This window comes from Aythya ferina, assembly GCF_964211825.1.
Source record: "Aythya ferina genome assembly, chromosome: 6".
NCBI lineage: Eukaryota > Metazoa > Chordata > Aves > Anseriformes > Anatidae > Aythya > Aythya ferina.
In genome coordinates, this window is record NC_140303.1 from 11,425,300 (window position 1) to 11,438,418 (window position 13,119).

The 13,119-nt window shown below is 47.3% G+C and overlaps 1 protein-coding gene and 1 long non-coding RNA gene across 15 annotated transcripts in view; one reads left to right on the forward strand and one right to left on the reverse strand.

Annotated features, from left to right (window-relative positions):
* Positions 1-13,119, forward strand: part of COL6A3 (collagen type VI alpha 3 chain) — a 56,514-nt gene continuing 43,395 nt past the window's right edge. For 4 of the 11 annotated variants that reach the window (XM_084523731.1, XM_084523732.1, XM_084523733.1 and 1 more), the window contains exons 1-4: positions 1-320; positions 6,409-6,558; positions 7,379-7,996; positions 12,099-12,701. In XM_084523731.1, the coding sequence (XP_084379857.1) occupies positions 6,471-6,558; positions 7,379-7,996; positions 12,099-12,701 (1,309 nt within the window). In that variant the 5' untranslated portion in view covers positions 1-320; positions 6,409-6,470. The remainder of the gene's footprint in view (positions 321-6,408; positions 6,559-7,378; positions 7,997-12,098; positions 12,702-13,119) is intronic. The other 7 variants (XM_084523726.1, XM_084523730.1, XM_084523736.1 and 4 more) reach the window with 6 other exon arrangements.
* The window catches only part of LOC311438844, a 50,971-nt gene continuing 42,301 nt past the window's right edge, over positions 4,450-13,119 (reverse strand). For all 4 annotated transcript variants that reach the window (XR_014694356.1, XR_014694357.1, XR_014694358.1 and 1 more), the window contains one exon: positions 4,450-5,968. This is a non-coding gene — a long non-coding RNA (uncharacterized lncRNA). The remainder of the gene's footprint in view (positions 5,969-13,119) is intronic.

The window sequence follows — 13,119 nt, forward strand, 5'->3', positions numbered from 1 at the left end:
GTGTGTGATGAGCAATTCTGACCTCAGCAAGAAGCATCTGGATCCCATTTGCAGCGCCCGGCCCCCAGCCGTTCCACGCCAGCCGCCTCTCCCGGCCCCGCACAGACCCCGTGGCAGCCGCCCAACGGGGACCAGCGTGCCCGCGGCGTCCTCGTCCCTCCGAGGAAGCCGGCGAGGAGGCAGGCAGCCTGGGCAGAACCAGCACAGCCATGCAGCGGGGCTGAGCAACTCTTCGGAGAGGAAAAAAAACAAAACAACAAAACCCCAAAATCCCGGAATAAGCAACTTTTTTTTTTTATTTTCCAGGGGTTCGCTCAGGGGTAAGTGGCGTTGTCCGTGCGGGAGCTCTTTGCCTGTGCTCGCTTCTCTTGGTGGTTCCCTTCCTTGCTGAGCTGTCAATTTTTATTTTTTTTAAGGTGTTTTAGGCAAAACCCAGAGCAATGTCCCCAGAGGGAAGCCACCCTTTGGCTTTTCATCGGGTGTGGATAAGCGGAGCACTGCAGCGGGTTTGCTCACACCGGGGCACCCCAAAAGCCTCCTCCCTGAGCCGAGGCATTGCAGGTGCACGGGGATGCTCCTGGCCACAAGGAATTGAATTAAATTCATTTTAAAGCACCCAGCAGGGTTTTATTCCACTGCTGCGGGACAGCGCTTGCCTTCCATGCCTTGAAATCCCCACTGTGGGATGAAAGCATCTCTCCCAGGAGGGGTGCCCCATGGAGTCAGAGCCCCCCCACCAAAAAAAAAAAAATAAAAAAAAATTGGGATTTTCTGGGGAACCTGTCTCTGGGATGCTTGGTCTATGGGGCTGCTTGTGCTTGGGGAGGTGGGTGAGCCCCTCCAAGAGGGTGGCTGTGACCGATGGTGGGGACACCCCGCCACATCCCTCCTCGGCAGAGCCTTCCCCTCCCAAACGGAGCCTGAGGTGAGGGTGATTGTGGCCAAATTGGTTTCCTGAGCGGGCACAGGGGCCAAAACCGGCCGGAGAGGAGGTGGCCAAAGCCATTTTCCCCCCAGAGGGCGCAGCGGGGACTGCTTGGCTCCTTCCTGGTGGCTGCGATGGTTCATGTGGGCTCTGGGAGGGAGGAACGCTGCTTTGTTCAAGCTTCTGGCTTTACCCTATTACTGACTGGTTTAAGAAAAAAAAAAGTTATACTTTGGTATCGATGGTTGGGTGCTTAAACAGCTGCTTCTTGGGGTAGAAGTGCCTGGTTTGGGAACTTTGTGGAGGTCGGAGCATCCCTGAGCTTGAGCTGGAAGCAACCGGGGGGCTCCCCGAGGATGTGGTGGTGGGACAGGGACATGGCTCTGCACCACCCCTCGACCCACTGGGACCAGACCCAGAGCACGGGGCTTCCTATTCCCCATTGTGCACAGATTCAAGCGGGTACTCCCTCTTTGCAGAGAAATTAACTGCAGCCAGGGGTGGGATGCTGTGTCCGGAGCGGGGGGCAGCACGCCTTGCGTCGGTCATTCATTCATTCATTCAGTGCCCTTCCACTTTTTGGCAACTCCTTTTTGGCTTTTGAAATATATTTGCAGAGGAAAACCACTGTCACTGCTGTGATTTCTGAGACGTGCCTGTCTGGGAGCAGGAGGGAAGGGAACATCTTATTCCTTGCATCACTGCGAGCTCTGGCAGCCTGGGGTTGCTTTCTCCCAGCCTCACGTTACAGGGATGAACCTGAACCTGCCCAGGGCTGGGCTCAGGCGGGCACAACGCACCACCACAGCTCCACATGCCCATCACTTTTTCCACCTTTTTAAGTGACCAGCGTGCCACATTAAGGAGGGGATTTGTTTGGGTGGAGAGGCGCCGTGAGGCTTAGGGTACCGTGCATAAAGAGTCATTGATCTTTGAGGGAGTTCCCTTTTTTTTTTTCTTTTTTTCTTTTTCCAGCAAATACTCCCTTTCCTCTTATTAACTACTCTATTTAAGTCTCAGTCAGAAGAGGGAAAACAAGCAGATTTTAAGCCAACAGCGTGCTTATAAGAATGAATGTGATTTATACTAGATGCTAGTAAGCAGGGGACCCGCTGGTTGGGATAAAGGCAAAGCAGCCCCGTAGCTGTGCTGAATGCTGTTTTTCAAATTAAAGTGGCTTGCAAATCAGGAGGATTTTCCACCCTTTTGGGCTGGGCAGCTTGTAATGCTCAGGTCTGTGTTTATAGGAGGAACTATTCCCAGAGACAGTGCTCACCTTCCCTGTGCCGCCAATGCCAGCAGCACAGAGGGAAACCCTTCCAAAAGGGCTGTTGCAAATAGGACCAGCTCTGCTGAGTTGAGGGGAATAAATTTGGGATCCAACACACAGAGCTCGTCCTGAGCCTGTAGAAACATCCTGGCTTAGGGCTGGTGCTGGATAGTGAAGAGGTGGCCACGTTTTGGGGTGCCCAAACCATTTCACAGGGAAAAGTGACAGCATCTAGCCTCTGCTGTGCCCAAACCACTGCTGGGAGCAGCTTGTGACGATGTTTTCCCCAGCTCAGAGCTCTGTCAGGGCACAGAGATCCAAGGGGAACACGTCCAACCAGGAGAGGAGCAGGCAGCCACCTCCAGAGGGCAACCTGAGCCACGATGGCTCCATGCTGGGATTTTGAGGCCACCCCTTCCCAGTGCTGTGGCCACAGGTGGCTTTTTTGGGTGGCTGGTGTCCTCACTCAAGGAAAACTTGCTGCAGCCTTGTGGCTCCACCACTGCCTTCTGGAAATCCCCACAGAGCAGATTTTTTTTGGGGGAAGGATGATATTTGCAGCATCCCATCCGCCCTGTCCATGGGATGATGAGGGCATCCCTTTCATCCTGCCTGATCCCTCATGGAAAAGCTGCTGGGACACATCTGCAAGTCCACAACCCTTTTTCCCTACTGCCAGCACAAAACAACCCACCCCACAGGCACAAAGTGGGGATTTAGGGCCACAACCGCTTTGCAGGCTTTTATTTAAGGTATTCTGGGGGAACACCATGGCGCTGTACAGGCAAACAGGACCACACATACCTCGGTCTGGGGCAGCGAGGCATCCCCAGGGCTGTGTCTGGGCCCATTCCTATCTGCCTACGTATGACACACATCACATTTCTATATAAACTGAAGGCATAGCTGCCTCCCACCCAAAGCCAGCCAGCCAGCCCAGCTGAGAGGCATATGTAATGAATCAAAGCGATACACAACAGCTGGAGCAAAGTTTTTCCCCCCCTGCCTTTTATGTTTTGCTTTTTTTAAGCCTTCTCATCTGCTTTGCACTTTTTTTCAGGTTTTAATTATGCTCTAGTGAAGAAAAAAAAAAATCACACACACAAGCAATTTTTAGAAAGTAAATTCGAAACACTCAGTCAAATATACGATTATGTAAAATGTCAGACTTGTTGCATACTTCTCTATGCATGAAGCAGAAAATAGCTGCTGGGGAAAATATCTAAGGAAATCACTTCATGGCGTTAGTAGTAGAAGTGATTGCTTTTTGAAGGCATTATTAGTAACAGATGTATAGCTCTGGATGAAATGGAGGACATACTGTTACATTAAGAGGTCACCACACACTATATAAACTCAAGACAGACATAAAAACTTCAGATTACTGAACACTACACAACGCCCTTTCACACACGGGTTATTAACAGACCTATTTCTCCAGATTTTAGTGCTAATTCTTAGCGGTTGGGGAAAACTGCTTTGCTAAGAGCACTCCGTAGTTAGCTTTTTCAGCCTTTTTGCCAAGTTTGCAGTGGTTATACCGAAAGCTCCACCAGAGATTCCTCCCCCAGGACTGTAAGAAACTCTCCCTTAGAAATAATAATGATAAATTCAGGATGAAAATAATCCCCTCAGACAGTAGAGTAGAAGAATAAGCTTGCAGAACAGACACCTGACAGGGGCCACAAATTAAGGTGAATTACCATAAATTCACATCCCTCCTTTTTTGCCCTCCTGCTTCTGTGGTCAGACAAAATACATTACCTCTGCTTCTCCTCCACCTCCTATAGGAGGGTCATCGCACCCAGCACCTCCTCTATATAGGGGGATAAATGAGGAGCCCTGATAGGGAGCATCTGTGCCTTAAAGGCTCTTTTTTCTCCCTGTTTTATCATCCAGTCCCCAGGAGACATCAGTCACTTCCTCCCAGCCACTTCTCTGCCTCTCTCTCCTAATAACCAGCACGGCGTGCTCACAGCCCATGTGATTTTAGGGTGGTTTTGGGGAAGTTCGAGGCTAAAATTCCTCCCCTGGGAGCTCCGTTAATCAGCAGGGCTGATTACACTTACATGTAACTGAGACTACAGCCTCAGGGGAAGCTGGAAATAGATCTGGAGCCTCCTAAAGGCTAAAACGGGACAGAAGGTGATTAAAAAGAGCAGCCAGCTTATTATTGCTTGAATAAATGAATAAAAGAATTAATGTTAAAAAAAATATAATAATAAAGCATTGTATTTCTAAGTTGGCTGAGACAAATGAAAGAAACCCAAGGCTGGATGTTGTCCCACCATGCTGGTGGGAGGAGAAGCTGCCCCATTTCGGCAGGTTGGCTTTCCCCTTCTGCTTCTTTCTCCTGGCCTGTAAAGGGCCCCACAAGACTCTCCACAGCTGCTCAATGTCTTAAGCCAAAATCCCCCCAAATGTTTGCGTCAGCCCTGTCATCTTGCAGCTGGCAGGATGTGAATTTTCACCCGTTTATTTCGACTGCTCTCCCCCAGCTGCAAGGACTGCTGGAGGGGTAGGGTGCCAGCAGCCCATACTGGGGACAACAGCATAACTTTCTGCCTTTTGGGAAAGAAATATTAGCACTTTCACAGTGGGCTGTGTTTAGGCATTCTCTGCAGACATTCCCACCACATCCATCCTGCATTCCCATTCCCATTCCCTCCTGCATGCTAGCTGTTGGCTCTTGGTGCCTCTCTGTCCATCAGTATTATTATTATACAGAAAAAAATGGGTGGAAAAGCGGGGCCTGACTGGCATTATAAGGCTTTCATAAAAGCTACAAGAAAAGGCAAAGCCCCACAGCCATGTGGAGCATCTGGAAAGGCAAATGTTGGAGGAGAGGGAGCCACAGGGCTTTGATGTGCAGGGAACAAGTGGAAGGATCAAGGTCGCACCAGGTTTTGGGAAAGGCTGTAGATATCATCCCCTTCTTTCCATCGAATCCCACTCTGATAGCCCTGTGAAGTGTCTCTTTGGTGGAACGAGGACTGACCACTTAGGTGTTGAACTTTCCCCAAGTCAAGGCATCCTTTTCTCCCCCTGGCTATGCCAGATATTGCCATCTCTGCAACTTGCAAGGCTCGGCGGAAAGGATGAATTGTTCTTCCCACTTAACACTCTTAGGATCCTGTAGATGGATGGAGATGAGAAAATTGATTTTTTTTTTCTTTTAAATGATGACCCGGTTAACAGCTTGATGTATTTGAATCACTTTTGGCCCGTTTGAGTAATTGAGCTTCATTTAGGGAACGAGAAGCATTAAATACTGCATTCCCTTTTGGGAGGATATTTTCTCAGTGAAGCAAGGATTGCTGGTTTCTGCGCTGCAGGCTTGGAAATGAGGATTAAATAATAAATTGGCCATCTCCATGACAACACATACACAGCTTTCCTGAAGGAGACATGGTTTCAGAAGGTTTGCCAGGTGGATCATAGATAACAAACTTCCATAAATTCTATTTTGGCTACGACATATAACATATTATCCTTGGTGCCTTTCCAAAACGCGATCAGCCGGCGCAGGCTATTCCACCACCAGGGATGCGAGCTTGAGGGAGTCCAAGGGCTTTCTGCCACATAGCCAGAACACGCAGATCGCTTGGGCCTGGAATAATTAAATTTCCATTTGTATCCTTGGGACAGCTGAAAAGGTGAGCTGAGGCAAAGGGGGAAGTCCAGCAGGATTATCATCCTGGCTTCTGCAAAACTCGAATAAGGAATGGCAGCAGCAAGAGCGAATGCTTTTTCTGGATTTTTCGGCAGGTCCCCTGTGGGCAAGAAGGACAGAGCAGAGGGCAGTCAGGCATTTTGGAGGTTTGAGGGTTGTTTACTGACGGTAGAAACCTAGGCTTTATATTCAATATTACTTGTGGCAGTATAGGCAAGAAGAAAGCCGTCTAAGCCTACAGCAGTGATTAAATGCCATCATGATGGGAACGATGGCTCCTCTACAAAGCGGGACCTGACCAGCACTAAAATAATTTCTCCCCACCAATGCAGCATGGAAGTGTCAAAAAAACATGTCTGTGCTTTTCTGTCTTGTGTTTCATCTGTTTAAGCACAGGCATGGATATGATGACAGTCGCACAACTTTGCGTTGACCTCTTCTTGCAGGAGGTGTGATGGTAACAAGTAGCCATTAACAATTAGGTATTTAATAACAGCCAGGCCATTAACCTCCTTCTCCCTCTCCCTCTCTCTCCTTTAGGTCTCACATTGGGTGCTTTGAAACAAAGAGAATAAAAGGAAAACGGGAAATAACAGACCAAAATGAGAAAACACCGGCATTTGCCCTTTGCGGCAATACTTGGCCTCCTGCTCTTGGGTCTTTGCTTGGTTGGCGCCCAGCAGCAAGCAGGTAAGACAGGACCACCAACCCCAACAGCACCCCTCTATCAACATGCTGCTCGCTCACACCAAGACGTTCGCACCCTTTGGTTTTTAATGTGCATGTCCATGGTACGTTGTGATTTGCCTCCTGCTCCTCCGCCCCTGCTGGGCCGACCCGGGCCTAGGCCCTCTCAAGCATGTTGCTAGCCCATGGCCGGCGTTGGAGGATGCTCTGTGCGGCCGGGGTGCTGGATGTGGAGTTTTTGGCTCCCAGGGAGACCCTTATTGGGTTTCCTCTTGGGAAGAGCTGTTTTGATTTCATTGCATGCATACGAGCAAAAGGGAGAAGCGAGAAGAGCACTGCTGCCAACCCGCAGGGAGGCTGTTGGGTTCTCATGGCGCTGGCATCCTTTGGAACGGAGCCAGTGTCACCAGGGGGTTAGAGGAAGTAAAAAACCACGGAAAACCCAAGGCCAGCACCCAGGCTGCTTCCACGAGCAGTCCCTGCTTCTTTGTACCACCAGGAAGCCAGCAAACGCGCCAAGGCTATGTTTGAGCAAGCCTAAATTTGCACCTCGTGCTTTGACCTGGGGCTGGCATCCAAATTCACGTGCAGGCAGGGCTCAGGAGGGGGGAATCTTCTTGCCTTCCTCCCAGGGAAGGGTAGGTCGCATGCTGTCCCTTCCTGTCTCTGCCTGGAGTCCACAGTGCTTCTCGTTTTGCTCGGGGTGACGAGGGGAAACCGGGCTTTGGTGCCCCCATGCCAAAGAGGCCGTCGGTCGTTTGTGCGAGGAGGAATGCTTGCGCTGGCTGGTAGAAAACCCTAAACCCCATCTGTTTTTTTAAAGCTGTCAGAACCGTTGCTGTGGCTGATATAATATTTCTAGTGGATTCCTCTTGGAGCATTGGGAAGGAGCATTTCCAACTCGTTCGAGAGTTTCTGTATGATGTTGTAAAGGCTTTAGATGTGGGAGGAAATGATTTTCGTTTTGCACTGGTCCAGTTCAGCGGAAACCCCCACACAGAGTTCCAGTTAAACACGTACCCCTCTAACCAAGACGTGCTGTCCCATATTGCGAATATGCCTTACATGGGGGGAGGCACCAAGACTGGAAAAGGATTAGAGTACCTAATCGAGAACCATCTCACTAAAGCTGCTGGAAGCAGAGCGAGTGAAGGAGTTCCCCAGGTTATTATAGTGTTAACGGACGGACGATCCCAGGATGATGTGGCTCTGCCATCATCTGTCCTTAAATCGGCCCATGTAAACATGTTTGCGGTCGGCGTGCAGGATGCGGTGGAAGGGGAGTTAAAGGAAATAGCGAGTGAGCCCTTCGATACGCACCTTTTCAACCTAGAGAATTTTACCGCTCTCCACGGCATAGTTGGAGACTTAGTGGCAAGTGTCCGTACATCCATGACTCCAGAAAAGGCTGGGGCCAAAGGACTGGTTAAAGACATCACAGGTAATGGCCAACTGCTGCGCTCTGTCCTGGCCATGCTGATAGCTCCCATCAGCATGGTGACTGCTGGTGCTGCACTCTTTGAAGCCTTTGTAGGGGCAGACTGAGATGGACGTTCAGAGGTTTAAAAACAAAGGTTTGAAGCGTACGGCCCCGTGCTTGTGCCCATCGGGCATGCCGTGGTTTGAAAATCGAGCCCCCATGCTACGTGTTGCAGGAGGCAGTGCTCCAGGACCCTGGCAGGGGCAGCAGCCCCCCTGGAGACATCCTTTTGCACCCATGGCATGGAAAGGCAAGTGTAGGGAGCTCTTATGGGAGATATATTAAATTGCCCCATCCTATCCACCTCCCAAGGTAGGGAAATAGGAGATAGCCACATCAGCCATGTTGCTCCTGACCCTAAACCCTCTGGAGACTGCACAGGTCTCTGCTGGCTGCAGGGATACCAGGGGGAATGTCCTGGTGGGCGCAGTGGGAAACGTGGTCTGTGCAAGGGACCCCGACGGCACGGTGGGATGAGAACGTCCCAGCTGAGTGTGGCTTTGGGATGTCACCATGGCCAGGAGCAGCACTGTGCTGCCATGCCAGGAGATCTGTCCCTCTCCCTAGGACCTCGCAGCCCCTTCAGGTTTTGGGAACGTAGCTCCCTCGAAGCCCTGCAGTTCCAGAAGGGTCCTGGGAGTCCGTATTCCAGTGCACGGTGACTCTGGAAAGCTTTACTATTCTTCCTGTTCTCGGCTGAAGACAGCAAAATTAGTGCCTGCTTAGAGAACTGCTCCCCTAAAACCCCATCTCTGAGCCAGCCTGCAGACCTTGCTCCTCATCTGCTCAGAGAAGGCATGTGGTTTGGCAATCCCTTTCGAGATGCTACTCAGATGCCTTCTCTACAAGCTGATGACTTCCACCTGATGGGGCTCTGGGCCCTTCTCCTAACCGAAACATCTCTGCAAACCGCGTCGGCTTCAATGGATCTGCACTGGCCAAAAGCTGGGGGCTGAATTTGCCTGGAAAAAATTAGAGCCTTCCTCTGTCCCTTCTCTGTTTATGAAATGACAGCGTGGAAAGGGCCTTCTGAGCAGCTTTGTTGTGTTTCAAAACAGAAGTCTGAGAGATCAAACCTTTCTTTTTATTCCTGAGACTCCATCTGAAGGTCAATAGCTTGTGGGGTAACGTAAGGCAATGGCAGTGTAATGAGGTGTAACATTAATCCCCTGTGTTGTCTTGTCTGATTAACCCTCACGTCAGCCCCACTGGATACTCTCCATCACTGCATGACACCGAGCATCACCAACAGGCTGTGCTCACATGTGTTTTTTTGTGCAAAGTGCTTGACAGGGCAAATATCCAAGTCACGTGAAAGCCACAGGGAAGGAAATCGGCTGCCGCAGAAAGAAGAGATAAACTGCCATTTCTAAGAAAAAACGTGTCGATTCATGTGTAAAATGAATGCTATATATGATATATATATGAATGCTCATATATGAGCATCTCCACCATGAAGGGCCACAATGTTGAAACCAATGGGGGAATTTGTCTTTGGTAGCCCTGTAGACTACAAATGGCCCAAGTCTCAGACTTTCCTTAAAAAGCTTTAAAGGCAAATTCCTACCTCTTGTACATCAGGGAGTGTTTCCGAGTTCATTTCTTCTCAGAGATAGCATTTGCAAGTGTTTCCTTCCCCTGCTGTAACACAAAATTTAAGCTAATCCTACTATCGCAGTTTTGTCTCTGTGCACTTTGCACAGGCAATCTGTGGAGTACCATTAAACATGGAAAAAAGATGTTACAGATCCTAAACCTTGCATGAAAATATGTGGTGTGCAAAGCATAGTACAAGTAAGTTTGATTAAGAGTTTAGGAAGTCATTTATTCTGCTGATAACTCCATGTAGCATTAACATATGTAAAAATGTCATGGATGTTTCACTAGAAATGAACCTGTATGTGAAACAGAAATGCAATAAAAAACAAAACAAAACAAAACAAAACAAAACAAAAAAAAAACCAACAACAAAACCAACAATCATGTAGTATTTCCAATATAGAGTACTAAAGCTGTTGTTCTGTGGCAGTCCCCAGAGCTGACTATCGTAAGTATGGAAGTCAGCCCCGACTTTGCCCTGATATATTCGTTAAATCTTAGCTGTCTGTCTCATCTGACCCTCCTTGCTTAGTTGTGTAACAAGCATGCTTTTATTTGTCCTCCAGCACCAGCTTGTTCCATAAACGTGCATTGAAGAACAAAGGTTTTTACAGTGATGACAAATTATCCAACACATCCATTTTGTATCTGTTTTCTCTTTGGCGGGAGTGACCCGCGATGACACCCATCGGCGTGTGAAGTCTCATTTCTCAAAAGGACAGCCAGGGTATCTGAAACAGTGCTGGGTAGAACCACCTTGAGATTTCTCTTCCCTTTACGTTATGAAGTAGAACGTGTACAACCCAACCACAAATGTCACAGCAAAGCCAACCCTAAGCACTTTCACAGCTTTCAACTTCGTGTTGAAAAAGAGACCCCAAGTCCTTGGCAATTCTCAATCACGTCAATGTTCTCCAAGCTGAGGTTGGCCATCAAAAATTGGCTCAGGGAGCTGGTGACCCTTTGTCGCTGGAATTGCATATCTGAGTCTCTTGGCGGCATTGTGGTGTATGAAACATTTACCAGAAAACTTCCGCAGGGGCCAAAAAATTATTGACGATTCTAATCGCAAAGACAGCAGGTTTATTCCTGGCTTTGCTAAACTCCGTGCCAGTTCTGCTACTGGGTTCACCTTCAGCTTTCAAAAAGCTGAGAACCAGATTTCCAGATTTCCAAACTTTTCAGTCGTTTGCAAATAGTCTGAAGTTTGATTTGTTGATGAGATTGGAGAAATAGTAGCATGAACAATCTGAGCATACTTTGGGGTCTTCTTCCCCTGCCTGTTGAATGCGTAAAGCTCTTGGTGATCTTGATGGTAAAATTACTTGAGCTAAAGGAGGAAGAGCAGACACCAGGCCATTTTGGGTCTGCTTCGGTAAGTTTCACAGAAAAAAAATGCTTCCCCCTCAACAACCACGCTAATGCCATGTTAAAGTTTTGTTTGGTGTGTGTATATTCTCAGCAGATGCTTGCGATCATCTGGGTATAGTCACAACAAATAGAGTTGGATAATTGTGTCATGACTGATTTCATCACCCTGTTTTAACCTGATTCTGCATTCCTTGATTGAATATCGAGAGTCCAGAAAATATCTAGAAAAAATACAGACCAAACTCATCTATTGATGATAATCAATGCATCTGTGCAAATCAAAAAGACAGCCTTGTATGGCATGGGTAGACAATTGTGTGGGTCAGTTTGCTGGACAAATATCATTGTGCATATGCTTGACAGCTGGTAAAAGAGTTACAGAGCAAAAACTGTAATCAAAACCTTTTCAGTTGCTTCTAACAAATGCATTTCAAATAATATTTACTTTTGCTGGGAGAAGCCTCTGTTTTTAAACAGCAAAATAATAGAATTGCAGAAGAGAGGCTGAAACTTTCTATGTAAATAGTGTTTTTTCTTAAAAAAAAAAAAAAAAAAAAAAAAGAGAAAAAGAAAAGAAAAGAAAAGAAAATGAAAAGAAAAGAAAAAGAAAAGAAAAAGAAAAAAAAAACGAAAAAAGAGAGAGAGACTGCAATTCAAGGAGGAAAAACTCTTTTTAATATTACTGTGTTGTCACCCAGACTCTTCAGGGTGAATTGCCACCAAAATCCATCATTTTCTTTTGTCTCTGTCCATCTAAATATTTAGACAGGACTGAGAAGCGATGTGGTGGACCTAGATTTCCAAAAATTACATTTTGCAGAGTTTTCTCCTCAAAAACACTGACTCCCATGTGACAGCAGCCATGAGCTCAGGTTTTGCCCAGCCCTGGGGAGCAGATGCCGGGGCTGGAAACTCATATTCAATCAGAATGCAGAACTAAGAGGCAAAAACGTCACTTCCTCAGTGAATATGTGTTTTGTTTTCTCATTTTCGTGTTTCTTACTGGTTTTCCACGAAACATGTCAGAACACTGTACAACTGCATGTAATCACCCATTGTAATGCTTTCACCTTTTGCATTTCTTTTTTTAAAGCTCAAGAGTCTGCTGACCTTATTTTCCTTATTGACGGATCAAACAACATCGGAAGTGTCAATTTTCCAGCCATACGTGATTTCCTTGTAAATTTGATTGAAAGCCTCAGAGTTGGAGCTCAGCAAATACACATTGGGGTGGTGCAGTATAGTGATGAACCCAGAACCGAGTTCGCTTTGAACAGCTACTCCACAAAAGCAGATGTTCTGGATGCCGTGAAGGCACTTAGTTTCCGCGGTGGCGAGGAAGCTAACATTGGTGCAGCACTGGAGTTTGTGGTGGAGAACCTCTTCACCCAGGCGGGAGGCAGCAGGATAGAGGAAGCGGTGCCTCAGATTTTAGTGCTGATAAGTGGTGGAGAGTCTAGTGATGATATCCGAGAGGGCTTGTTAGCGGTGAAGCAAGCTAGTATATTTTCGTTTAGCATTGGGGTCCAGAATGCTGACAGTGCAGAGCTGCAGCAGATTGCTACTGATGGAAGCTTCGCATTTACTGCCCTGGATATCCGTAACCTTGATGCTCTTCAAGAATTATTACTGCCCAACATTGTTGGAGTGGCCCAAAGACTCATTTTGTTAGAGGCCCCAACCATTGTGACTGAAGGTATGTATGCCTTTCTAGACTGTTGCATTTTGATGAACTTTGCACGCTTTAAAAACAAATTTTACTTTTTAATTATTTTTGCAATGCATCTCTCTGGTCTGATTTTGGAGAAAATGTGCAACTGATGTGCAGAAACTCATTTACCCAGTGGGTTCTCTTTTGAAAACCATAAGGTTTTGTGTCTATAACTTGCATGACATGGAGTTTTAAAGAACACAAGCAGAGTATAAAAATGCTCATATAATCCTTATTGTGGTATCTAAGAGTATAAAAAGACCCATATAATCCTTATTGTGGTATCTAAGAGTATAAAAAGGCCCATATAATCCTTATTATGGTATCTAAGCACCCCTGGAGGTAAACAATTCAGCATGTTTGGCTCTGAAAACATGTATGTCATGTAAGCTTACATTATATG